Source organism: Megascapheus bottae, chromosome 6, assembly GCF_031878675.1.
Source record: "Megascapheus bottae isolate mThoBot1 chromosome 6, mThoBot2.hap1, whole genome shotgun sequence".
Taxonomy (NCBI): Eukaryota; Metazoa; Chordata; class Mammalia; order Rodentia; family Geomyidae; genus Megascapheus; species Megascapheus bottae.
Window position 1 is genome coordinate 83,277,781 of NC_143514.1, and position 27,181 is coordinate 83,304,961.

Here is a 27,181-nt window from a genome sequence, read left to right on the forward strand (position 1 = left end):
TCAGCCGTGCGCCTTCCATCCGTCCTCCATCCATCTGTCCGGAGTCTCACTGATGGAGAAGTCTGAGAGCCCCGTGGGGATCATGGAGCCAGCCAGTCAGCCTCGGCAGAAGCGAAGAGGATTCCCGCAGTGGGGGCTGCTGCCTCCGCTGCTGCTGGTAACCGGGGCGCTGGTGGCGCTGGGCGTCCTTTACAGCAGAGGTGAGTGCACCCCGCGCCTGCACCACACTGCAGCCCTGCTCCAGCTGCCGCCCAGGGGAGCCAGCCCCGCCGAATGGCACAGACAGCCTGCCCACTGGCTCCCAGGGCTGTGGGAGGGAGGGAGGGAAGGAGGGAGGGACGCTGACCTGCAAGGAGCTGCAAGAAAGCTCTGCTGTGGCTGAAGGCTGAAGCTGGGACTGGCAGGGCTGCAGGTGCGGGCTCCGCATCCAGCTCTCTGCCTCTGCCCACTCCTGACACCAAAGACAGGTTCCTGCCCCACCCCACCAGCCCTCCCCCCAGCCTCAACCTCGCTGCCCATCACAGAAAGAGGCTGTGATTCCCACACAGCCCAGCAGCTAGAGCCACCCCACAGCTGCCCCCCGCCCCCAACTCACCCTCCCCTCCCTCACCTACCACCCCACAGCTGAGCCCCTGCTCCAGAGCTGGGGTCTTCCCCCTCCCCTGTTGGCCCACCTGCCCCTTCTCCACCCACCACCCCACAGCTGAGCCCCCTGGTCCAGAGCTGGGGCCCCCCTCACCCACCACCCCACAGCTGAGCCCCCACTCAGGAACCTGGCCCCTCCCTCACCCACCACCCCACAGCTGAGCCCCCTGGTCCAGAGCTGGGGCCCCCCTCACCCACCACCCCACAGCTGAGCCCCCACTCAGGAACCTGGCCCCTCCCTCACCCACCACCCCACAGCTGAGCCCCCTGATCCAGAGCTGGGCCCCCTACTCACTGGCTCACCCACCGCTCCCTCACTCCACAAGTCAGGTGACAGTCACCAGGACCTGGTTTCTTCCAAGACAGGATCTGCTTACTGGAAAATGGTGTGCGGCCCTGGCTGGGGACCCACCTAGATGGAGGTGCAGCCATGGCTGTCCCAGGAGACCTCTGCACCTCCTCTCATCCCCCACCAAGGCCCATGTGGAATAGCCCGGATGCTCCTGTAGGGTGCAGCCCCTGGGCACCCACAGCCCAGGCCCCCCACACCCGCCCTGAGGCTAGGTATACTCTCCCCTCCCCACCCCCTGCCCTGTGTTAAAGGCTGGCTGCACCCCTGCAAGAGATGGTGCACTTACCTGGCTGGGCACAGGTACCTAGGAAGTTCCCCCACACATCTGCCCAGCACTGGACCTCTGATCTCTGGCCCACCAGGATCTCTTTTTCCGGGGAGTCCAGAGTCCAAGAACCTTTGGGACACATCAGGTTTGAGACTTCTGGGAAACAAAGCCATGCCCCTACCAACTGGCTGTGGAGTATGGGAGGAGGCCAGGCATCCGGGGGAGCCCACCCCACAGGAAAGACCCTCCTGCCCCACTGAGGACTCTGCCCCGCGTCTCTCTCTGATGAAGTCTAGCCCCTGTCCTTCCCTGGGTCCTCACTACAGTGATTCAGCCCTGGCAGAGCTGTGGGCTCCTAGATTTAACACCCTCCCCCCCAGGTTGTACAGTGTCCACCCTCTTAGCCAGAACTCCTGTTTCTCCTTCGCCTCCCCACCAAAGGACTAATGACAGGTCAGGCCTCAGTCCTGGATCTGTGCTGGCAGGGGGATTTTACGGTTCAAGTCTTCTCTGAGACTTTTCTTAATTCTTGATTCATACTTTTTTTTCCTTTTTTAACTTCCAGGTACATGTAAGCCTTTGTTGCCTTTTTTACATTATTACTGATTTCTGGCCTCATTGTGCTATTGTCAAAATCTTGCCACCATTGCTGGGGTTTGGTGAGCTGGCCTTGGAGCTGACGCTCGGTCAGGTTGATAGTCCACTGTGCTTTTGGGGTACGCTGGCAGCCTTGCACGCATCTTCCAGGAGGCAAACTCCGTCTCCTATATATTTGCGTTCTTCATTCTCCTGGTCTTTTGTTAAAAGATGTATGTCTTATATTAGAGAACTATCCATTTCTTATCATTGTACAAAGCATCAATTGCCCTAACTCCCCCAGTTAAGACTAGATAATTTTATAGATACAAAATTAGGTGTCAGTTATGAATGCAACACAATTTTACACTTAGATATATATACATATATCTACCTTCTATCACATATATACAGCCCCTTCGGACCTTGTCTAAATCCTGATTTGCCTCACATATATGAAGACGGCTCATTGGCCTTTGCTTCGTCTGTTTTTTCCATCCCTTTCTCTGGAAACATTTTGTATCTTGAATCAGAGGAGCCTCCTGCAGCCGTGAATAGCTGGGTTTTGGTTCTGTCTGTTTGCATTCCCGAGATTACCAAAACGTATCTTTTTGTCTGCTGTGTGCCTCGGGTCTCCAGCGCCTGTCTCTTCTCTGCTCTTGCCTTTGTGTGAATGATCTGTTATTATTCATTCCACTCTCCCTCCATCTGCTTACAGCTTTTATAGTTCTGTCCCCTTGAAGGTTATCGGAGGGTCTTTTTTTTTAATTATTTGCTCTTTAAAGGTTACAGGTAAACTTTTTCCCCCTGAAAGTAGGTTTTGAGCTGGCTTGCTCGGCTGGTACCCACCCTCAGACCCATACCTCTAGGGTAGCTTGGTTTTTTTCTGCTGGCTGTTTTGAGGTTCAAACCCCAGTATGCTGTGGTATGACAAGAGCAATGTGCTGGCCACGCAGGCCCCCGCTGCCTGTCCTCGTCCTCCCCTGGTGGGCCAGCACCTCAGGGGTCTCCTCATCCTCTCACGGGGACACTCCACCCTGACCACCCCACCTAGCCTTCGCCACCTCCACTCAGGCACCAGCTCCACGTAGCCTCACACTGGGAATGTGAACTTGGCATGGACACAGGGACACAGTGCCAGCCCATCTCCTATGTAAGGCTATCTGGGTGCTGGAATCTTCTAAGGCAAGACCCCCAAAGACGCACTCCACCCCACCAGGCAAGACCCCCAAAGACACACTCCACCCACCAGGCAAGACCCCCAAAGACGCACTCCCCCCAGGCTGGCCCCCAAAGACGCACTCCACCCACCAGGCAAGACCCCCAAAGATGCACTCCACCCCACCAGGCAAGACCCCCAAAGACGCACTCCACCCACCAGGCAAGACCCCCAAAGACGCACTCCCCCCAGGCTGGCCCCCAAAGACGCACTCCACCCACCAGGCAAGACCCCCAAAGATGCACTCCACCCCACCAGGCAAGACCCCCAAAGACGCACTCCACCCACCAGGCAAGACCCCCAAAGACGCACTCCACCCACCAGGCAAGACCCCCAAAGACACACTCCACCCCACCAGGCAAGACCCCCAAAGACGCACTCCACCCCACCAGGCAAGACCCCCAAAGATGCACTCCCCCCAGGCTGGCCCCCAAAGACGCACTCCACCCACCAGGCAAGACCCCCAAAGATGCACTCCACCCACCAGGCAAGACCCCCAAAGACGCACTCCACCCCACCAGGCAAGACCCCCAAAGACGCACTCCCCCCAGGCTGGCCCCCTTGTGTGATGAGACTTGAGGAACCCTGTCGCCATGTAATACAACAGCAGTGACCCTGAGCTTTTGTAGATTGGAAATGCCTTTACTTACTGTGCAGGCTTCCTGTTGGTTTGGAGAGGTGAGTCTGGGCCTTACCACTTCCCTCAGGACAATGGAAATCTGGGCTCGCTGTCCTCAGAGCCCAGGGCTGCTGTCCAAGCTCAGCTGCCAATCTAAGGGCCCTCAGCATTTGGCAGGCAAACCCTCTTTCTCTTTGTATTTCCTCTTGGTCCTTGCCCATCTGCATCTTTGCCACAACTTGCTTGCTAACTCAGGTTTTTTTTGTTGTTGTTTTGCCAGTCCTGGGCTTAGGCTCAGAGCCTGAGCACTGTCCTTGGACTTTCTCAAGCTAGAGCTCTACCACTTGAGTCTCAGCACCACTTCCAGCTTTTTTTCTATGTATGTGGTACCAAGGAATCGAACCCGGGTCTTCATGCATGCTAGGCAAGCACTCTACCACCAGGCCAAACTCCTGGCCCGCTAACTCAATTTTAAGTTCTGTTCTACTTTGCATCTGTCATGATTCCTGAATCAAAGCATTGATAGAACATCTTTTTAGATATCGTATCACATTGTCCCCATTGTTTTCCTTCTGCAGTTCTGATTGTGGGTGGGGCTGTGGGGCTCAGCAATGGATTGTTTTCATTGCACACGCGTGACCATTAGTTTGATACAAGTCTACCAAATGTTAAAACAAAATTATTCTGGTGATATATAGGATCGATTTTTCTCTCTACGCTCCACAACTCAACTTTCCTGTCGAATGTTCCATCTACTTGACATTCTTCTAGATTCCTGGTAAACGCTATAAAACCGCATTCTAATTCACCAACTCCAACTTTAGCTGTGTTCTATCTAGTGTTCTACCCACCATTCTACATTATGGTTGCTTACAAACCTCAACAACTTATTATAGGATCATATTTATAGGGTTTTCAACTGATTCTTTTCCTTCTTTCTTTCTTTCTTTTTTTTTTGTCAGTCATGGGGCTTGAACTTGGCCTGGGCCCTGTCCCTGAGCTCTTCAGCTCAAGGCTACCACCCTACCCTTGAGCCAAGCCCCACTTCCCATTTTCTGGAGGTTCATTGGAGATAAGAGTCTGAGGTCCTTTTGTGCCCGAGCTGACTTTGAACCTTGATCCTCAGATCTCAGCCTCCTGAGTAGCGGTGTGAGCCACTGATTCTTTTTCAATGTGATTTTTTTTTAATAATTTTTTGTTCCCGTTCTCAATTATTTTATTTCCTTAAATTCTGTACCACTTTAAGTATTGGTGACTTAAAGCCACTCCAATACCCTGCAGTTTATAATAATTTTCTTTTCTCTTCTTTTGTCAGTCATGGGACTTGAACTCTGGGCCTGGACACTGTCCCTGAGCTCTTCAGCTCAAGGATACTACCCGACCCCTTGAACCACAGCACCACTTCTAGTGGTTAACTGGAGATAAGAGTCTCACGGTCTTTAGTGCCAGGCTGGCTTTGAACAGTGATCCTCAGGTCTCAGCCTCCTGAGTAGCTAGGACTATAGGCATGAGCCACTGCACCCCACTAATAATAATTTTTCAACACAACATATTCCCATAGTTTGGGGTGGCTGGTGCAGGTCAAGTTCAACGGACAGCCGTGTTCCACAGGAGTTTTGTCTACCTAAGCGGAAGAGGCCGTGCCTCTCCTAGAAAGGGTAAGAATTCAAGGGAATTCGGAGTCTTGGCTCAGAAAATGCTAGAATACTTCTACTCCCACCCCATCCCTGTGGCCAGCGCAGATCACACGGGAAATCCCTGAGCAAGAGGACCGGTGGGGGCCATGCCTCGTTAGTAAGGACAGCAGCAGAGCCTCACAGTCCGGGACGAAGAGGCCCCAGTAGGAGCTGGTGTGCCATCTTCTGGGTCAGATCCAAAGTCTGAGACACCCCCACCCCTACCCCAAGGGTTCCGGGCTGCTGCTGTGGCCAATCTTTCTGAAATCCACATGGACGTGGTGCTGTCTGTGGGCCTCCTGCACGATGTCCTGAGAGGTTCCCTCTGGCACTGTGTGTTTGTCTCCATCCGGCACCTTGGGACACGACCAGCCTTTGCCTGCATCAAGTTGGTTCTTGGCTTGAGTTTCCTTGGCCACAGGACTCAGCTCCCACACCTAACAACCAGCTGGGGATATGTATTCTCATGAGAGAATAGCTGTGGTAACTTTTTCTATTTCCGAGAGACAGAGGAAGAAGAGAGAGAATGCAAATTACTGAAATCAAGATCTTGAAGGAATGTGAAACCTTTTAGAAAAGAAAACTTTCACAAGGAATGCCAAAACTTCTTTCGTTTAAAACACAGAGACTGAAAACATTGAGAGGAGTTATTCAAGCAAATGTAAAAGAACAAAGAAAAGACGACATGGTAGCTGAGTATTGACTATCCCTGTGCATGTGTTTACTTTGCTTCCTGGTGGCCACATTTCAACATTGGGAAGCCTGGCATCCTTCGTGTCCAGAAGGTCTGCGGCTTTGCTTCTCTTCTTTCTTGGAAGAGGAGATTTTTATTTATTTTTGTATTTTTGTAGGTCATGGAACCTTATCTCAGGGCCTGGGTGCTGCCCCTGAGTTTTTCATTCAAGTCTAGCGCTCTACCACTTTGGGCCACAGCATCACTTCTGGGGGTTAATTGGAGATTACAGTCTTGTGGATTTTCCTACCCAGGCCGCTTTGAACCATGATCCTCGGATCTCAGCCTCCTGAGTAGCTAGGATTACAGGTGTGAACCGGCCATGTTAGGCTTTTTGTAACATATTCTCATGGAGACAAATTCTCTCTGCTTTGGTCTGAAATGTCTAGTTCCTTTTCTCCTTTGAAGTGTTTCTGTTTTGATCTGTTCCATCTCCCCTAGCCATCTCGGTTCCCAGGGGATAGTCAGCCGTCAGTCTTGTTGCTGCTCCCCTGAACACACAAGGTGTGCTCCCTAAATGCAATGTGCTACCTCCCCTCTGCCTGCTTCTAGAAACTTCTCTGTTGTTAGCTCGCAGCAGTCTATGTGATGTGTAGGTATGATTTTTCTCTGTATTTATCCTGCTGTGGAATATTGAACTACTTGGGTCGGCCAGTTTGTATCTTTTACCAATTTCGAAAAATTCCTAGCTATGGTGCTTTCAAAACATGCCCTCTAGAACTCTAGGCACATGCATGTTTGATGAATTAGTATTGTCCCAGAAGTCTCAGATCCTAAGTTCAGGTAACAGGATGAAAATTTGGGGCAGGGGAGCCCCCCCTCAGCCCCACGATCAGGGGAAATGTGTTTACACATAGTAAGAGAGTTCCTTCATCTTCTCCTCTATTTACATGAAACACTGGTCACAAGTAGTAAACCAACATTAATACACTGCTGTTAGCTGCCTTGTGTGGCGGTCAGCGATTCTCCTCTTTGCTGGCTGCTCAGATGAGACCCTTTCCGGCTCATGTCCTCTCTCGGGCCAGGCTCTTGCCAGGCCACCACATCTCACCTGGCTGTTGTGTTTCCTTGGCAATTCTTCACTGTCATGGCTCCTTAAACGCTTGTGGAGACAGTTTTGCGGAGTACTGGCTAGGCATTTTGTAAAACGTCCTTGCACTTGGACTTGTCTGGTTGCCTCCTTGTGAGTAGACCGGGATAATGTGTGCTTTCAGGAGGAACGGAGCTCACTCTGGGAGATCTGTCTTTCTCCCTCATTATCTTGCTCCAGGATTTCTCCATGCCAGCATGGCCTCATCAATATGGATCACATTTTTGTTATTTGGTTTGGGGGTTGGTTCACCTGCATTGCCTTCTTTGTCCTTCTTTTGCTTGAAGCTCAGCAGAACCTTTTATTTATTTATTTTTTTTGTCAGTCTTGGGGCTTTGAACCCTGGGCCTGGGTGCTGCCTCTGAGCTCTTCAACTCAAGGCTACCACCCTACCACTTGAGCCACAGCACCACTTCCAGTTTTCTGGTGGTTAATTGGAGATATGAGTCTCCCAGACTTTTCATGCTGGGCTGGCTTTGAACTGTGGTCCTCAGATCTCAGCCTCCTGAGTATCTAGGGTTACAGGCGTGAGCGCCCCGCCCAGCTAGCAGACCCTGTTAGTGGTTTCCCTCAACCCCAGCATCACGCACCAGTTCTCTCACCCAACTCATCAAGTGTGAGGGGCTCCCTGAGTGCAGGCCCAGGTCTGCCTCCTGGCCGAGCCTTGCTGCCCAGTGCCAGGTCCAGCCCTTAACACCATCGTGCGGTGGGTTAAAATGTGACATTCACCCCTGGGACTGTCAGGCCTCAAGGCAGGTCAGACTACTTTTGAGTCAAGTCTTGCTCTTCCCCAAGGCCAGTCTAGACAGCAGCTCTTTTATTTTTGGGGGGGGGGGGTCTTGGTGCTTGAACTCTGGGCCTGAGCATTTTTGACCCTGAGCTCTTCAGCTCCAGGCTACCACCCTACCCTTGAGCCAAGTCCCACTTCCCGTTTTCTAGAGGTTCATTAGAAATAAGAGTCTCAGGTCCTTTTGTGCCTGGGCTGGCTTTGAACCTTAATCCTCAGATCTCAGCCTCCTGAGTAGCTAGGATGACAGGCGAGAGCCACCCTGCTTGGCTCAAGGACAGTAGTTCTTGAGTCACATTTCTCAGCAAAGCTGGGGCGACAGGTGTGCCCCCCCCCAGTGACTGAGATGGGATCCTATGCACTTAGTGCCAGGTCTGGGGACCCAGGCAGGGCCGGTGGGGGATGGGGGACTGGTCCTTCAGTAGACAGGGGGGGAGGGCAGCCTGGAGCTCTGTCCCCTAATTGTGCCTAACGTCCACCTTGATGCCCTCCTGGGTGGTCTTCTCCTGGAAGATCCGCCTGCCCGGTCCTGCCCCTGGGCCAGTGCTGCTGCTGTGGTGGGGTCTGGAGGAACACCCCTGCCATCCCAAGGGGCCCTGGAGTGGGGCTGGGGGGCCTGGCCCGCTGAGTGCTGTGTTTCTCCCCAGGGAAGCAGCTGCCTTCCTTTACTAGCTGGCTGTGCTTCTCACAGGAAGAGAAGACGGTTGTAAAACGAGAATCCCGAGGTAGCCTCTGCCTTCCCGACGCCAGCCCCCAGGAGGTGGCTGGCACCTGGGCATCTGGGCCTGCGGCGGGGAGGGTGGGGATGCCACCCTGGGAGGGAGCTCTCCCTGTGTGCAGGGGGTGGCAGCAGTCAGCCTGGGGGCGTCTGCCGTAGGCAGGGTGCCCGCTTGGTGCTGGGGAGCCAGTGGGCCATCCTGATGGAGGAGAGCAGGGTGTGCAGTGCGGAGCTGCCCGGGGAGGGTGGGGGGGGGCCGCCCGGGTGGGGGGGTTGCCCGGAGGAGCTGGTCCCTGACAGTGCCTCAGCCTTCAGGGCCGTGGGCGGCTGGGGGCAGCTGCCGGGTGGCGCAGTGGTCCTATCAGCTCAGACCACTTGGGGAGGACCCAGGCTGCGCTCCAGACCTACCCTCGAGGCCTGAGGTGGTCCAGGAGGGTGGAAGTGGGGTTTGGCACCACACCCACCCAAGCCTGGCCCGCCGCAGCCTGCCCCCTCCCTCCCCTCTCCCCGTGCTCACCCAGGGCTCCTTGTCCCCAGCTGTCTCAGACTCAGCACAAGTGGACGAAGTGTGCACCACGCCTGGCTGCGTGACTGCGGGTAAGAGCTCGGCAGGCTGTGGCCAGAGCGAGCAGACTTCCCAGAGGGGTTCCGGTGGGGAAGGAGGGGTCCTGAGCCGAAAGGTGGCAAGGCCACCACTGCTGAGGAAGTGGAGGGCCCTGTCCCCCGCCCCTCCCCAGTGAGTGCAGGGAGATGGAGGCTGAGTCCTTCCCAGAGCAGCCCCTCAGGCAGAGCTGCTGGTGTGTCCAGAAACGAGGCCTGGAGAAGCCAGGAGGGTGCCTGTGGTTCAGAAGTAACGACACTTGAATCCACTGTCCCCCTTGCGTCCAGCCTCAAAGCAGCGCAGAGAGGGAGACTGATTTCCCAGGGTGCACTGCTGCAATGAAATCTCCCCAGCCTGTCCGCAGGACTGCGTCAGGCCACCCCAACTCTGCTCCCCCTTCCTCCCGCACCCACTGGGGGTGAGCAGCTGCCAGGATCCTGCAAAACATGGACCCAACCAAGCAGCCGTGTGAGGACTTCTACCAGTACGCGTGCGGGGGCTGGCTCCGGCGCCACGTGATCCCGGAGACCCACTCGCGGTACAGCGTCTTCGACATCCTGCGGGACGAGCTGGAGGTCATCCTCAAAGGTGGACAGCGGCCAGGGCCTGGAGGGGGTAGTGGGGTCAAGCTGGGGGCGTGCACAGAGGGTCACTGCCCTGGGCGCCCGCTGAGCCGATCTGAGAGGGGCCACCTGTCCCCAGGTGCTGCAAAAGGAAATAAAGCCACTGGCACAAACCTCCTGCCCCCCACCCCGCCCCAGCAATCACCTCTATCCAGCCTGCTCTTCTGCCCACAGGGGTGCTGGAGAATTCTACTGCCAAGGACCGGCCAGCTGTGGAGAAGGCCAAAACGCTGTACCGCTCCTGCATGAATGAGAGTAAGTAGACAGCCGCAGCCCGGGGCTGTCACAGGAGGAGCTGCCCACCGTGCTGCCCACCTGGCCAGGGGTCAGGTTCCCTGCACGGCACAGGTTGACCACCAGATACCCTGAGTCCATCACACCCAAACCATTCTCTGTCAAGTGGCAGCGGCAAGCCAATAAGGTTCCCGCCTGGGAGCCCAGTAAACCGTGTGTGTGCGTGCCCACGTGTGTGGACACGGGTCTACTGCATGTCCATAGTTAGCATTATGTGCATGTGCATTGTATACTTGTGTCCATGTGGATTATGGGTGTGTGGGTGTTATATGTGTATGTGTGCATGTGTACATATCTGCACGTAGACATATTTGATGCATGTATGTGTGTGCATGTGTCTTATATGAGTGTACACAGATGCATGTGAGGGTGGGAGAACATGTATGTACCCATGTGAGAATGAATGTATGGGTATATGTGGATGTGTACATGCTTGTCTTTGTTGCATGCCTGGCTGAGCATCTGCATGTATGTACATGTGTGTCAATACAGGAATGTGTTACAGGGAAGGTTTTCAGTTCCTGTTTAAAAGACTTGCATGCACTGAGCACGGTGGCTCACGCCTGTCATCCTAGCTACTCAGGAGGCTAAGATCTGAGGATCAAGGTTCAAAGCCAGCCCGGACACAAAAGGACCCGAGACCCTAAACTCCAATTAACCTCTGGGAAACAGAAGTGGTGCTATGGCTCAAGGGTAGGGTGGTAGCCTTGAGCTGAAGAGCTCAGGGACAGCGCCCAGGCCGAGTTCAAGTCCCATGACTCATCAAGAAAAAAAAAAAAAAAAAAAGACTTGCATGCTTGGGGCAGCTCTGGCCCAGAGCCCCTGAAACACTGTGCTCAGGGTCCTGCACCTCCAGCTTGCCTGACCCCATGGAGCCTCTGCATCCCTGCAGCCCCTCCAGCAGGCTTGCTTGATCCCCTCTCCACTGAGAGCACCCCTCCCCTGCGGCCCCCCTTCCCACTGAGAGGTGCCCGCCCTGCCGCCCGCCGCAGGCCCTGTCTGCCATGGCAGCGCCTCCCTGGCTCTGCTTCTCCCTCACTTCCACCACGACTTCTGTACACACCTGTTGTCCTTAGCATCTGCTGAAGTTCTCTCAAGCTTTGATCAGATGGAGACACTGCTTTATTTCCTGACGACATCTTTTAGTTAGCTGTGATGCTGCAACAGAGGCCTGGAGGCCCCACACCACCCCGGCCCCCACCCAAGGGCCCAAAGGGGCCAGCCTGAGTCTGCTGTGAGCAGCAGCTGCTCTCGGTGGATGTTCCCTCCCACGTCCCTGCTCCCTTTGCCCAGGCTTGCTTCCCCACCCTGGTCCCAGGGGTCCCCGTCCTAGTCTTGGGGCTCAGGGCCCTTCCCTGCCTAGCCCAGCCTCCACCCGCCACTGAAGCTGAGTCTGTGGTAGGGGTGTGCTGGCCCGCGGCCCAGAGCCCTGGAGTCCAGGTGAGTGAAAACGCCCTCTCCCCAGGTGTGATTGAGAAGCGAGACTCCCAGCCCCTGCTGAACATCTTGGAGGTGGTGGGAGGCTGGCCGGTGGCCATGGACAAGTGGAACGAGACCATAGGTAAGGCCGAGCCTGCGGACAGGCGGGCAGTGGCCCTGCGTGGCTGGCAGCGGCCGTGCGTGGCTGGCAGCGGCTGTGCGTGGCTGGCGGGATGCTCTCCTTCAGGCCCACGTCCCAGAGCTGCCAGGGGCCTGCGGCTCCCATCTGCTCTGTGGCCCAGCCCCAGCTCGGGGCCAGGAGGCACATGGAATAGTGGGAGCCCTGGGCGCGCTGCCACAGGCGGGGCCGGCCGTCCCTCTGGGCCTCTGTGGGCCCTCTGTGCTGAGCCAGAGCCAGGCCTAGGAGGGCAAGGGGCTGAGCTGAGCCCAGGAGCCCAGCTGGTCTCCCAGGGTGGCGCTCACTCCCCAGGCCCCAAGTGGGAGCTGGAGCGGCAGCTGGCCGTGATGAACGCGCAGTTCAACAGGCGCGTGCTCATAGACCTCTTCATCTGGAACGACGACCAGAACTCCAGCCGGCACATCATCTATGTAGGCCCCCAGGGTCTGGGGAGAGACTCCGGGGTCTGGGGGGGACCCCAGGGTATGGAGGAGGGATGGAACCCCGGGGCCTGGGTGGGGGAGGGGGGACCCTGGGGGAGGGTGGGGATGGGACCCCACTGCACCTGCTGCAGCAGGAAAGGAGCGGAGGAGGAGGAGCCTCAGAGCTGCTTGGGGGCCCTGCTTCCCATGCCTACAGCCCTGCCCAGGTCCACTTCTGAGCCTGAAGGGCAGGGCGGGGAGTGGGAAGGGAGGGTTCTGAGCTGATGAGTGCTGAGGGGGGAGGGGAGGCAGGATGGGGATAGGCCTGGGGAGACAGGGCTGGGGGCGGGGTGTAAGGTCAAGTTTTGGGAGGCAGGGCTGGGAAAGCAGGAGTGAGTGGGGAGCACAGAGCTGGGGGCAGGTCTGATCTGGGGGCGCAGAGATGAGATGGGGCAGGGCTGAGCTGGAACAGGACCCGTGAAGCCTTCGGCACTTAGGTAGAAAGCCTGACCTGAGCACCATGGCTGGCCACTGCTGCATGCTGGGAGGGCTGAAGGCTCTGACAGGCCTGGCCTGCGCCCTCTAGCTTCTCTTAGGTCTCCCCAAGCCCTTCCAGTCTAGCCCTGCTGCTGGGGTGACACACGGCAGCGCCCCCTTTTGGGGGGACCAAGGGTCCTTGGGGGTGGCCAGCTCCAGACAGGCTGCCGGGCCTCCCTCCTGACCAGACGCCCCTTGTGTCCCCAGATAGACCAGCCCACCCTGGGTATGCCGTCCCGCGAGTACTACTTCAACGAGGGAAGCAGCCAGAAGGTGAGCCTGCTGGCCGGCCCGCGGCCTTGGGTCCATTGGTCCAGAGGCTCAGGGGTGACCTCACCCAGCCAGGACCCCCTTCCAGGCTCGGGGGTGACCTCATCCAGCCAGGCCATCTATGGAGCAGATGGTGTCCACCCTAAACCACCCGTGCTGACCCCAGGTCCGTTCTGCCAGTGCCAGAGACTCGTGGGCAGCCAGCCCTGAGCCTGGCCTGCTCTGGCCTTACGAGTTAAACGAGGAAAGGAAACATGGGAACCTGACAAGCTAGGGCCTTGAGGCCGGCAGCCTGGGGGCAGCCAGGAAAGAGCTCTGAAGACAACAGGCAGGCAGAGAGGCTGAGGAGCAGAGAAGCACAGGCACAGGGGAGAGAGAGGAAGTGAGGGGCATGGATGACCCCAGAGGAAGGGCTGGAGCTGCCAGGAGGACCGCCTGGAGGGAGCACTGAGCTGGGGTTTGAAGGATGGGTCAAGCCAGAAGGAAAGATGGTTATGGCCAAAGAAAGGGACCAGAAGGCCCAGGAGTGCTGCCCTGCCGTTCTGGAGGCCAGAGGCCAGGCTGGCCTGGAGGTGTTGGCCTGGGTGATACCAAGCAGCACAGAGTGGGAGAGGCCGCCGAGGCTTCTACCTTGGAGGTAAGTGTCCCCTCCCCCGTCCCGGCCGGGCAGCCTGGCTGGAGATGCTGTGTGCTGGACATGTGGTCACAGGGACAGGGCCCAGCCTGGGCGGGCCCAGTGCCACAGAGCCCGGATGAGCTTCCGGGGCCACATAGCACCACATGCACCCCTCCCCCACGAGCCTCTGGGGGGGCCACCCTGTGTCACATGCCCCCCCACCCCACGAGCTTCCGAGGACCGCACTGTGTCTCACACACACACACACACGCACGCACACACCTCCACCCCGGGAGTTTCTGGGGCCGCACCGCATCACACGCCCGCCCCCACCCCACAGAGCGCTCCGTGGTGGCCCAGGCAGCCGAGGCCGCCCAACTCCATCCGGCATCCTTTGGCCCAGGTGCGGGAAGCCTACCTTCAGTTCATGATGTCCGTCGCCACCATGCTCCGGAAAGACATGAACCTCCCCAAGGACAGCCAGCTGGTGCAGCAGGACATGACGCAAGTGCTGGAGCTGGAGACGCACCTGGCCAATGTGAGGCCACACCTGGGGCTGGGGTCTCAGGCTGGGCCCGGCCGTCGCGCCCCTGTGACCCTCAGCCCTCGCGCAGGCCACCGCGCCCCAGGAGGAGAGGCATGACGTCACGGCCCTGTACCACAGGATGGACCTGGAGGAACTGCAGTACAAGTTCAGCCTGAAGGTGAGAGCCCCGGGCGGGGGAGGAAGACCCCAAGGCACCTCCCTCCAGACGGGCCTAGCGCTCACCAGCAGCCAGACTGCGCGACGCTGTGGCAGACCTAGGTCTCCGCAGAGGGCACCCGGTGCCTGAGTGAAGAGGGACACGGAGGGCCGGTGCCCAGCCACTGAGGCGGGGCTTCTGGAAGGAAGATGGGACAGGTGGGTGGACTAGACTGCCTTGGACTATTGCCCAGAGGCTCGGGGTAGGAGCTCCAGAATCTCCAGGAGCTCCACGCTTGGCTGGAGTGCCCCGGGATCCCGAGGACACGAGCCACAGGGAGCCAGGCCCGGGGCAGCAGACCTGGACGGGAAACTGCAGCCCAGCCCTACCACAGGCCCGGAGCAAGCGACATAGGGAAATTGCAGTGCAAGGAAGCTTCGGGGTTCACGTGGAAGGCAGAATCCGAGGGGCTGTGGGTGGGGTCATCCAGGAAGCCAGAACTCAGGGTGTTCGGCATTCAGAATCGCCACGAGGCGCGCCCATCCACGCCAACCATGTACGCCAGGAGAATTTAGCAGGTGCCACTTGCTCAGCCCCACCTCCTCCCAAACAACCACCCCCTCACTTCCCAAACTGCGGGTGCCAGTGGCCCAACAGTGAGCATCTCGTGGCACTGTGGCCACACAGTCCAAGCACACCCCACTTAAGTGTCAGTTCTCCTGTACTTGGACCTTTGGGTGAACCCCAGGCTTGACTTCTCTGAGACACGTGGTCTGCTGTGGATCCTGCCTACCCCAGCGCCGTGGCCAGGCTTACACTCACACCTCTGCCTCGGCCCTTCTAGTGGCTTCATCAGCTTCCCTGGTACTGTGAGGTCCAGGGCTGCTTCCTCTCAACCATTTATCCCTGTGTGGACAGCTGTTGGTCACCCCAGTTGTGCTGTGTCTGTCCACTCCCCTTGCCTGTTTCCATCTTATTGGATGTCTGCCTTCAGTTATTGTTGATCTCTGGGTTTATTTGTTGTTGTTGCTGTTTGGCAGTACTGGGGTTCGAACTCAAGGCTTTGTGCTTGCTAGGCAAGTACTCTACTGCTTGAGCTGTTAAGCCATGTCTCCAGGACTTGTTTCCCTTGGAATAGCTCTTATTTTGGTATTAAAGTTAGCCTGGGCTTCATTGATTGAGATTCTCTTTTTCCTTTCTGGGAGTTTTGAGTAAGAGTGACTGTATGAGCTTGTTTTGTTTTGTTTCGTTTTTCTGCCAGTCCTGGGGCTTGAACTCAAGGCCTGGGTGCTGTCCCTGAGCCTTTGTACCCAAGGTTTCCACTTCTAGCCTTTTCTGGGTAGTCTATTGGAGATAAGAGCGTTTCACAAACCTTTCTGCCCTGGCCGGCTTTGAACCACAGTCCTCAGATCTCAGCCTCCTGAGTAGCTAGGATCACAAGCGTGAGACACCAGCACCCAGCTTACTATGTTTGTTTGTTTGTTTGTTTTTTCGGATGCCAGGTAGAATGCTCTAATGTGGCCAGATGGGCCTGGAAATTCATTTGTGGGAATATTTTGGATTAAAGATTCAGTTCATTCACCAGTAAGACGATCTGTTCTCTGCTTCTTGTTATTTTGGCCCGTTTTCCAGCTGGCCGGGTATTTGGTCTCACCCGCTGCACAGCCCATGGGCTCGCTCTTCTCGACATCTCTTGGGTGATTTTTAGAGAACCGGATCTCTTAGCTGCTCAGGACTGTACACCTTTGTCTCCCTCCCCTTCTGTCCCTCCCCAGGGCTTCAACTGGACTCTCTTCATACAAACTGTGCTGTCCTCGGTCAAAATCCAGCTGCTGCCCAATGAGGAAGTGGTAGTGTATGGTAGCCCCTACCTGCAGAATCTCGAAGACATCATCGACATCTACTCAGCCCGGTGAGGCTCAGGAAAGGCCCCAGGGACTTCAGCATCTTTGTCCCCCTCCCCTAGCCCCATGCACACCCAGACTGTCAGGAAGGGACACAGGAGGGTCCAGGCCTCTCCAGCAGGCAGGGCAAGCGGCTGACTCTGATTCTGCCCAGCGTGTAACCTGCTGGGCCAGGCTATGTCCCCTCCCTTCGCAGCGAGCACTCAATGTCCTGTTCGCTACCTCCTGCCCCAGGACCATGCAGAACTACCTGGTCTGGCGTCTGGTACTGGATCGAATCAGCAGCCTGAGCCAGCGATTCAAAGATGCACGTGTCAACTACCGCAAGGTGAGCGGCCCCGCCGGAAGGAACCCCACCCAGCCCAGGGGAGAGCAGCAGGACTGGACAAGCTGCCTCTGAGGTGCCCTGGCATCTGGGACCACGTCTAGTGAATACCGTCCCTCTTGTACTTTCCATCTTTGGGGAAAAACACACAGGAAGGGTTCTCATACAACTGGTTTCATGAGAAACCAGACCAGAGCACTGGTGGCTCTGGCAGACGTGGTCCCTAGAACTTGCTGCAGAATCAGTGCCGCCCTCGCTGTGCCTTAGGAGTGGTGGCCAGCCACATAGCCAGGTCAGGGGGCCAAGGACAAGGACTTAGGAGGAACTCCCCAGCCTCCATTCTTCCAGAGGGAGCTGGCCTCCCACACCCATGGTCAACATTCAGAGGCCAGTCCCCGTGTCCCCTGCCCCACTCTTGCCCCGGGCCCGGCTCCGGTTCCGCCACCCCCCACCCCGCCATGCCAGACGGGGGTCGGTGGATGCTAGCCCTCGGGTAGAGCGAAGGCCTGAGCAGGTGGATGTACACGCCAGGCGCTGTACGGGACCACGGTGGAGGAGGTGCGCTGGCGGGAGTGCGTGAGCTACGTCAACAGCAACATGGAGAGTGCCGTGGGCTCCCTCTACGTCAAGGAGGCCTTCACGGGGAAGAGCAAGAGCCTGGTGCGTCTCCCTGCCCCTGGCGACCTCCTCCATCCTAGACAGCGAGGGTGGGCGAGGAGCAGACCCCACTGCCACCGTCCTACTCTGGGCCCCCACTGCAATCAGGACACATGCCACTGCAGGGTGCCTCTGACCTCTGACCCTCAGCCAGCCAAGTCCCCACCCAGACCCTTGCAGCCCACAGGCGATGTCCACCCACTGAATAGGAGTGGGCAGGAGTCGCCCACCCACGAGGACCTGAGCAGCAGAATGAGGCTGTGGAGGCAGGCACGGTCACCCCCAGCCAGAGGCCGTGGCCAGCCCGACCCTGCTCATATCCAGAGGTGCTTGGGGCCACTAATTTGTCTCTTAAGGGCCAGCTTTCTTCCCCCCCATGCCCACTCAGGTCAGAGAGCTCATCAACAAGGTGCGGGCTGTGTTTGTGGAGACCCTGGATGAGCTGGGCTGGATGGATGAGATGTCCAAGAAGATGGCCCAGGAGAAGGTGAGCGAGCCCCCGGAGGCCTGGATGGCCCTTCAACGGCTTCCAGGGAGCCCCACCCCCGAGTCCACTCTGGGGACTCCTCTGCCAGGCCCTGGTGGAAGGAAACAGAAATAGGAATGAAAACAGAAAAATAGAAAACAAAAACAGAAAGCCAGGAGCAGTGGCTCACGCCTGTAACCCCAGCTACTCAGGAGGCTGAGCTCTAAAGATCCAGGCTCAAAGCCAGCAAAAGTCCATGAGGCTCTGATCTCCAATTAATCACCAGAATCCGGCAGTGAAGGGCGGTAGCCTTGAGCTGAAGAGATCAGGGACAGTGCCCAGGTCCAAGCCCCACAACCAGGCTGGCACCCTCCTGATGCCCTGCACCCATGTCACCCTCCCGACGCCCTCCCTAACTCAGCTCCATTTCCCCTCACCCACACATCAGGAAGCAGGGCCAGCCCACCTAGCCCCCTTCCCCATAGTGGGTGGCAGCTCTACCTGGCTCTCCTTTCCCGATCAGGCCCTGAACATCCGGGAGCAGATTGGCTACCCTGACTACATTCTGGAGGACACAAACAAGCACCTGGATGAGGAGTATTCCGGCGTGCGCCCACCCCCCCACTCTCCATCCTCCCCACAGCTCCCAGCCCCCCTTAGTCCCACCCCTCAGTCCCTTCTACTCTCACCTCCCTATGCTCCCTAGACCATCCCCATGGGCCCTCCCCGTACGCCCTGCACCCTCCCCATGGCCTCCTCCCCCTGCTCCCTGGACCCTCCCCATGGATCCCTCCTGGGCTCCCTGGACCATCCCCCTGGATCCCTCCCTGTGCTCCCTGCACCCTCTCCATGGATCTCTTTTGTGCTCCCTGGACCCTCCCCATGGATCCCTTCCTGTGCTCCCTGGACCCTCCCCAAGGGCCCCTCCTGTGCTCCCTGGATCCTCCCTATGGGCCTCTCCCCGTGCTCCCAGGACCCTCCCCATGGGCTCCTCCAGTGATCCCTGGACCCTCCCGATGGGCTCCTCCTGTGCTCCCTGGACTCTCCCCATGGGCCCCTCCTGTGCTCCCTGGATCCTCCCCATGGGCCTCTCCCCGTGCTCCCTGGACCCTCCCCATGGGCTCCTCCCCTTGCTCCCTGGACCCTCCCCATGGGCCCCTCCTGTGCTTCCTGGACCCTCCCCATGGGCCCCTCCTGTGCTTCCTGGACCCTCCCCATGGGCTCCTCCCCACCCCATGGGCCCCTCCTGTGCTCCCTGGATCCTCCCCATGGGCTCCTCCCCACCCCATGGGCCCCTCCTGTGCTCCCTGAATCCTCCCCATGGGCCTCTCCCCGTGCTCCCTGGACCCTCCCCATGGGCTCCTCCCCCTGCTCCCTGGATCCTCCCCATGGGCCCCTCCCCGTACACCCTGCACCCGCCCCATGGGCCCTTCCTGTGCTCCCTGCACCCTCCCCATGGGCCCCTCCTGTGCTCCCTGGACCCTCCCCATGGGCCCCTCCCCGTGCTCTCAGGATCCTCCCGATGGGCCCCTCCTGTGCTCCCTGCACCCTCCCCATGGGCCCCTCCTGTGCTCGCTGGGCCCTCCCCATGGGCTCCTCCTGTGCTCGCTGGGCCCTCCCCATGGGCCCCTCCTGTGCTCACTGGACCCTCCCCATGGGCTCCTCCTGTGCTCCCTGGACCCTCCCCATGGGCCCCTCCTCTGCTCCCTGGACCCTCCCCATGGGCTCCTCCTGTGCTCCCTGGACCCTCCCCATGGGCCCCTCTTGTGCTCCCTGGACCCTCCCCATGGGCCCCTCCTCTGCTCCCTGCACCCTCACCTTCGGCCCCTCCTGCGCTTCCTGGACCCTCACCTTCGGCCCCTCCTGCGCTTCCTGGACCCTCCCCATGGGCTCCTCCTGTGCTCCCTGGACCCTCCCCATGGGCCCCTCTTGTGCTCCATGAACCCTCCCCATGGGCTCCTCCTGTGCTCCCTGGACCCTCAACTTCGGCCCCTCCTGCGCTTCCTGGACCCTCCCCATGGGCCCCTCTTGTGCTCCATGAACCCTCCCCATGGGTCCCCCTCCTGTGCTCCCTGGACCCTCCCCATGGGCTCCTCCTGTGCTCCCTGAACCCTCCCCATGGGCTCCTCCTGTGCTCCCTGCACCCTCCCCATGGGCCCCTCCTCTGCTCCCTGGACCCTCCCCATGGGCCCCTCCTGTGATCCCTGGACCCTCCCCATGGGCCCCTCCTGTGCTCCCTGGATCCTCCCCATGGGCCCCTCCTGTGCTCCCTGGACTCTCCCCATGGGCTCCTCCTGTGCTCCCTGGACCCTCCTCATGGGCCCCTCCTGTGCTCCCTGGACCCTCCCCATGTGCTCCACCTCTGCTCTCTGGACCCTCTCCCTGGACCCTCCCCATGGGCTCCTCCTGTGCTCCCTGGACCCTCCCCATGTGCTCCACCTCTGCTCTCTGGACCCTCTCCCTGGATCCCTCTCTGTGCTCCCTGGACCCTCCCCATGGGCTCCTCCTGTGCTCCCTGGACCCTCCCCATGTGCTCCACCTCTGCTCTCTGGACCCTCTCCCTGGATCCCTCTCTGTGCTCCCTGGACCCTCCCCATGGGCTCCTCCTGTGCTCCCTGGACCCTCCCCATGTGCTCCACCTCTGCTCTCTGGACCCTCTCCCTGGATCCCTCTCTGTGCTCCCTGGACCCTCCCCATGGGCTCCTCCTGTGCTCCCTGGACCCTCCCCTTGTGCTCCACCTCTGCTCTCTGGACCCTCTCCCTGGACCCTCCCCATGGGCTCCTCCTGTGCTCTCTGGACCCTCCCCTTGTGCTCCACCTCTGCTCTCTGGACCCTCTCCCTGGATCCCTCTCTGTGCACCCTGGACCCTCCCCATGGGCTCCTCCTATGCTCCCTGGACCCTCCTCATGGGCTCTTCCCCATGGTCTCTGGACCCTCCCTGTGCTCCCTGGACCCTCCCCATGGGCCCCTCCTGTGCTCCCTGGACCCTCCCCATGGGCCCCTCCTGTGCTCCCTGGACCCTCCCCATGGGCTCCTCCTGTGCTCCCTGGACCCTCCCCATGGGCCCCTCCTGTGCTCCCTGGACCCTCCCCATGGGCCCCTCCTGTGCTCCCTGAATCCTCCCCATGGGCCTCTCCCCGTGCTCCCTGGACCCTCCCCATGGGCTCCTCCCCCTGCTCCCTGGATCCTCCCCATGGGCCCCTCCTGTGCTCCCTGGATCCTCCCCATGGGCCCCTCCCTGTACACCCTGCACCCTCCCCATGGGCCCTTCCTGTGCTCCCTGCACCCTTCCCGTGGGCCCCTCCTGTGCTCCCTGGACCCTCCCCATGGGCCCCTCCTGTGCTCCCTGGACCCTCCCCATGGGCCTCTCCCCGTGCTCCCTGGACCCTCCCCATGGGCTCCTCCCCCTGCTCCCTGGATCCTCCCCATGGGCCCCTCCCTGTACACCCTGCACCCTCCCCATGGTCCCCTCCTGTGCTCCCTGGACCCTCCCCATGGGCTCCTCCTGTGCTCCCTGGACCCTCCCCATGGGCCCCTCCTGTGCTCCCTGGACCCTCCCCATGGGCCCCTCCTGTGCTCCCTGGACCCTCCCCATGGGCCCCTCCTGTGCTCCCTGGACCCTCCCCATGGGCCCCTCCTCTGCTCCCTGGACCCTCCCCATGGGCCCCTCCTGTGCTCCCTGGACCCTCCCCATGGGCCCCTCCTGTGCTCCCTGGACCCTCCCCATGGGCCCCTCCTCTGCTCCCTGGACCCTCCCCATGGGCCCCTCCTCTGCTCCCTGGACCCTCCCCATGGGCCCCTCCTCTGCTCCCTGGACCCTCCCCATGGGCCCCTCCTCTGCTCCCTGGACCCTCCCCATGGGCTCCTCCTGTGCTCCCTGGACCCTCCCTATGGGCCCCTCCTGTGCTCCCTGGACCCTCCCCATGGGCTCCTCCTGTGCTCCCTGGACCCTCCCCATGGGCTCCTCCTGTGCTCCCTGGACCCTCCCCATGTGCTCCACCTCTGCTCTCTGGACCCTCTCCCTGGATCCCTCTCTGTGCTCCCTGGACCCTCCCCATGGGCTCCTCCTGTGCTCCCTGGACCCTCCCCATGTGCTCCACCTCTGCTCTCTGGACCCTCTCCCTGGACCCTCCCCATGGGCTCCTCCTGTGCTCTCTGGACCCTCCCCTTGTGCTCCACCTCTGCTCTCTGGACCCTCTCCCTGGATCCCTCTCTGTGCTCCCTGGACCCTCCCCATGGGCTCCTCCTGTGCTCCCTGGACCCTCCCCATGTGCTCCACCTCTGCTCTCTGGACCCTCTCCCTGGACCCTCCCCATGGGCTCCTCCTGTGCTCCCTGGACCCTCCCCAAGGGCCCCTCCTGTGCTCCCTGGACCCTCCCCAAGGGCCCCTCCTGTGCTCCTGGACCCTCCTCATGGGCTCCTCCTGTGCTCCCTGGACCCTCCCCATGGGCTCCTCCTGTGCTCCCTGGACCCTCCCCATGGGCTCCTCCTGTGCTCCCTGGACCCTCCCCATGGGCCCCTCCTGTGCTCCCTGGACCCTCCCCATGGGCTCCTCCTGTGCTCCCTGGACCCTCCCCATGTGCTCCACCTCTGCTCTCTGGACCCTCTCCCTGGACCCTCCCCATGGGCTCCTCCTGTGCTCCCTGGACCCTCCCCATGTGCTCCACCTCTGCTCTCTGGACCCTCTCCCTGGACCCTCCCCATGGGCTCCTCCTGTGCTCCCTGGACCCTCCCCAAGGGCCCCTCCTGTGCTCCCTGGACCCTCCCCAAGGGCCCCTCCTGTGCTCCTGGACCCTCCTCATGGGCTCCTCCTGTGCTCCCTGGACCCTCCCCATGGGCTCCTCCTGTGCTCCCTGGACCCTCCCCATGGGCCCCTCCTGTGCTCCCTGGACCCTCCCCATGGGCTCCTCCTGTGCTCCCTGGACCCTCCCCATGGGCTCCTCCTGTGCTCCCTGGACCCTCCCCATGGGCCCCTCCTGTGCTCCCTGGACCCTCCCCATGGGCCCCTCCTGTGCTCCCTGGACCCTCCCCATGGGCCCCTCCTGTGCTCCCTGGACCCTCCCCATGGGCTCTTCCCATGCTCCCTTGGGCTCCTTCCGAGGTCTAGTCTGAGCATGGCCGTGACTGCCCATCTTCCATAGCTGAACTTCTCGGAGGACCTGTACTTTGAGAATGGCCTGCAAAACCTCAAGGCCAGTGCCCAGCGGAGCCTCAAGAAGCTTCGGGAAAAGGTGGACCAGAATCTGTGAGTGGAGGAACCGTCGTGACCAGCATATCCCCCGGGGACTGCCCAGGGAGGGTGGTGGTTGTGCGCTTGAGCACAGCTGCACTGCTCCTGCTGGGGAGGAGTCCAGGCCTGGCTCCCTCAGCACCCTCTGCCTTCAGGGAGGGGTGCAGAGAGCAACCGAACCTTGGGATTGAAGCAGACGTGGCCTCCCTGGGCAGCCTGGACAGCCAGGGCGGGGGAGAGCCCCGAGGGTGGGTCCCAAGTGACGAGCCTGTTCCTCACAGCTGGATCATAGGAGCCGCCGTGGTCAACGCGTTCTACTCCCCAAACAGAAACCAGATCGGTATGTGGACCCCTTCTCCCCACCTGGCCGCCCCTCCGGAGCCAGCCTGTGTCCGGGAGGAGGCAGGCGGCCCATTTCACTCACAGCCACCTCAGGAAGGTGGCGCCCTGCTTCCCTGAGCCGGCGGGAGGGAGGGAGGGAGGGAGGGAGGGAGGGAGGGAGGGAAACCAGCAAGAGCGGTGGGAAGGACCTGGGGAGGTCCAAGGTCTCACTGTCCTCTGGGCCTCTGAGCCTGTTCCTCATCTGCACACTGGCCAGGGGGCCCTAATCTCACATCCCAGGACATGAAGTCAGATGCAGGACCCTTTGAGGTCCTTGCCTGAGCCTGGCACGTGGCAGTGCCCGCTCACAGCCTGTTCTGGCCCCTCTTTGGGGGGCAGTGTTCCCAGCTGGCATCCTCCAGCCACCCTTCTTCAGCAAGGAGCAGCCACAGGCCTTGAACTTTGGGGGCATCGGGATGGTGATTGGACACGAGATCACACACGGCTTTGATGACAATGGTAAGGGGGGTCCCCAGGGCCAGAGCTGTACCTGTGACCCAGCCATGCCCTCCCCTCTCAACTAGGCCATGGGCCTGTCTAGTCGACCCCTCCTCCTCATGGCTCAGACGGGAGCACAGTCCAGGGCACAGGAAGACAGTTCCCCCCCACCCCCCAGCTGTGGCGGCCACACCCCTGGAAGGTGCCTGGAGATGTCTGGAGAAACCACTGAGGCCTGGAGGAAGAACACAAGGGCAGACCCAGGGCCTCCTGAGGACTGGGGTTTCCCTCCCTGGGCCTGTGAAGCGACCATGATCCTGCCTGCCACAGCTGCAAGGCACAGGCCTGGCCTGGCCTCCCTCCAGCTCTGTGAGGACCCGCACCACGCCCAGGGCCCCTGCTGGGCCCGATGTGGCACCCAGGCCCTGTACCCCTCACTGTAGATGCAGGAAAGTTTGGACATCATAGCCGTTTCCCACAGACGCTGGGACTTCAGGACCTAAGACTCCAGGCCCCAACTTCGGGGGTTTGGGCAGGGTGGCATGGAGGGCTGAGTGGCCCCTAGACCATGTGACCACCCTCGCGAGCGTGGCATTAGCTGAGGAGGTTCAGGGAGCCACTGGGCACTGGGGTGGCCCACAGGGTAGCAGAGGGCATGCATAGTACAAGTCAGAGCCAGTGGCCACTAGACTTCTGTCTTGCCTCTGCCCAGGCCGGAATTTTGACAAGAATGGCAACATGCTGGACTGGTGGAGTAACTTCTCAGCCCAGCACTTCCGGGAGCAGTCGGAGTGCATGATCTACCAGTACGGAAACTTCTCCTGGGACCTGGCGGATGAGCAGAATGTAAGCGTGCCGCAGGCTTTGCACTGGTCCAGACCTGCACCACCTGGGAGGAGGGGGGCCGGAGCAGGGGAGCCAGGGCCAGGCTCCCCCTCCCAGCCATGTCTTGTGCACAGGTCAACGGATTTAGCACCCTGGGAGAAAACATTGCAGACAATGGCGGAGTGCGGCAGGCGTACAAGGTGGGCCCAAGCAGGGAGGTGGGGCTGTGCCCACGCGAAGGCACTGGAGACCTTGCAGTGTCATGGCCTTGGGGCCGGGGCAGACACCCACATTTAACCCACCTACTTTATCTGCGGTGTGATGAAGGGGCAGGGACCACATGTATGCATGCCTTGAGTCCTGAGCCCACAGCTTCACTACACAGTGTGCACGGGCCCCTCCCACCCTGCCTGCAGAAGGGTCCAGAAGGGCCAGGCATGCTGGCACACGCCTGTAATCCTGGCTACTCAGGAGGCTGAGAATCACAATTCAAAACCAGCCCGGGCACTGAAAAGTCCCTGAGACTCTTGTCTCCAATGAACCCCTAGAAAACCAGAAGTGGCCACTGTGGTTCAAGAGGTAGGGCAGTAGCCTTGAGCTGAGGAACTCAGGGACAACGCCCAGGCCCAGAGTTCAAGCCCCATGACGGACAAAAAAAAAAGAAAGAAAACAGCAATGTCCAGAAGGGTGATGAGACCTCTCCAAGTGTCCAATGCCATCCTGGGGGCCCTGAGCTGGGAGACAAGGGGGGGAGGGGAACAGGTCCTGGGGCCAGATTCCCCTTTTGCAGGGGATCCAATGCCTTTAGGGCATCTGCCCAGCCCAGCCCCCACTCGGTGCCCACAGGCTTACCTAAAGTGGATAGCAGAAGGTGGGAAGGACAAGCTGCTGCCAGGACTGGAACTGACCTACCACCAGCTCTTCTTCATCAACTACGCACAGGTAGACATTCAGGGTGGCCCTTCCCCCCCCTCAAGCCTCCCAGTCCCGCTGCCTCTGGAGGGCCCCGAGGGGTGCTATCAGAGGCTCTGTGCCTGGCCAGTCTCCAGAGACAGAAGCAGTGGGCCTGCAGACTTCCTGGAGGGACGGGCTGAGATGAGGCAGAAGACATCCACAGCGCAGAGAGAAAAGGCTTTCCTATCTCCTCCCCAGAAAGGGGGGCGAGGGCTGGGGGGACCCCTTCCAGAGGCCCCTGCCCCACAGCCGCCTAGCCACACCTCTCGTGCATCCACAGGTGTGGTGTGGGTCCTACAGGCCTGAGTTCGCTATCCAGTCCATCAAGACCGATGTCCACAGTCCTCTGAAGTACAGGCAAGCCCCGCTCCCCGGCCCCCGGCCCCCCCACACCCTCACCCCACGCGACTCACGTCTCTCCCTCCGCCCGCTGGCCCACAGGGTGCTGGGCTCGCTGCAGAACCTGGCTGCCTTTGCGGATGCATTCCACTGTGCTCAGAACACCCCCATGCACCCCAAAGAGCGATGCCGCATCTGGTAACCGAGGTCCAGCCGCGCTGCACAGCCCACGCCCACGCACCGCCCCGAGGCGTCCATGCCCGCACGGTGCCCCCATGCCTGGCGGCCACCAAGTCCACCCACCCACCCTTGGAGCCTGGCTGGAGCGAGCCGCTGGCCGACGCCTGGGCCGAGCCATGCCCGGCACGGTACCGGGCCCGGCGCCCTGAGTAGTGAGGACCAGTGCCCCGTCACAGCCTATAGACATGGCCAGCTATCTTCTGCCCACTCTCCAAAGTTGTCTTCTCCTCAGCTGTCCACAGCTTCAGACTTGATCTAAGTAAACGCTTCCAAAGAAAGCAGCTTTGGCTAGGAATGCGGCTCAGCGGTGGAGTGCTTGCCCTGCATACGTGAAGCCAGGGTTGGATTCCTCAGTACCACAGACACAGAAAAAGCCCGAAGTGGTGCTGTGGCTCAAGGGGTAGAGCGGTAGCCTTGAGCAAAAGAAGCTCAGGGACAGCACTCAGGCCCTGAGTTCAAGCCTCAGGACAGGCAAAAAGAAAAAAGGAAAAAGCATCCTTCTTTGTGTAGGAGGGCAGAGGGCAGAGGGCAGGAAGTGAGCTGGCAGAAACTTTGGCACCTGGTGGGTTGGCTGGCAAGCACTGAATGAAAGGGCAGGGCTCCCCACAGGACCCCACAGAGGCCAGAATACCCCAAATGTCCACCACTCAACTGACTTCAGGGGCTGTGGTCAGCAGGTGGCCAAGGGAGGTGGGGGACGCAGCAAGGGAACTGGAGTTTCAGCCAGAGGGTGAGATGCTGCGGTGGGAGACAGGAGGGGTCAGACTGCCTGGACACTGCAGGCTGAGGGCGGGGTTGGAGCACAGGGCCGTTAGGAGGAAGCTGTGGTCACCTAGGGCTTGGACAAGTCCACCCATAAAGTGTGCCGTGGCCATCAGAACTCACTCAGAGGACAGAGTCCTTGAGACTGGATAGCCAAGATGTGGGGAGGCAGCTCTGCTCTGCATCCATCAGGACCCCAAGAAAGGAGCTGGGAATTTGGACTCCACAGGACAAAAGCTTTGTGCTGCCAGTACCAGCACCACCACACCCAACACACAAAGCTGCAAATGAGGGTTCTCTACTCAATAAGGGACTTTGTCCAGGGGGCCAGTT

The 27,181-nt window shown here is 59.8% G+C and overlaps 1 protein-coding gene across 2 annotated transcripts; it reads left to right on the top strand.

Moving 5' to 3' along the window:
• Window positions 1–26,381, top strand: Mmel1 (membrane metalloendopeptidase like 1). Of its 2 annotated transcripts, none has more exons than XM_090333936.1 (23): window positions 1–200; window positions 8,613–8,690; window positions 9,221–9,280; window positions 9,711–9,872; window positions 10,082–10,162; window positions 11,667–11,762; window positions 12,111–12,229; window positions 12,965–13,030; window positions 13,984–14,181; window positions 14,258–14,347; window positions 16,102–16,238; window positions 16,465–16,558; window positions 17,087–17,215; window positions 17,601–17,699; window positions 18,202–18,285; window positions 22,821–22,924; window positions 23,191–23,249; window positions 23,630–23,749; window positions 24,441–24,574; window positions 24,688–24,753; window positions 25,400–25,495; window positions 25,788–25,864; window positions 25,949–26,381. In XM_090333936.1, exons 1-23 carry the CDS (start codon window positions 53–55, stop codon window positions 26,046–26,048), a joined length of 2,397 nt encoding a protein of 798 aa, XP_090190062.1. In that variant the 5' UTR covers window positions 1–52; the 3' UTR covers window positions 26,049–26,381. The 2 variants fall into 2 exon arrangements, with proteins under 2 accessions (XP_090190062.1, XP_090190063.1); XM_090333937.1 differs by having other exon boundaries at window positions 14,047–14,181.
• Window positions 26,382–27,181: the final 800 nt, after the last annotated feature.

What these genes read in the sequence shown, in the direction of transcription:
- Mmel1 (XM_090333936.1), top strand. Translation starts at nt 53, where the DNA reads ATGGAGAAGTCTGAGAGCCCCGTGGGGATCATGGAGCCAGCCAGTCAG. An exon ending in AGTACAAGTTCAGCCTGAAG is followed by an intron (nt 14,348 to 16,101) that starts GTGAGAGCCCCG and finishes GTCCCTCCCCAG; the next exon opens with GGCTTCAACTGGACTCTCTT. An exon ending in ACACGGCTTTGATGACAATG is followed by an intron (nt 23,750 to 24,440) that starts GTAAGGGGGGTC and finishes GCCTCTGCCCAG; the next exon opens with GCCGGAATTTTGACAAGAAT.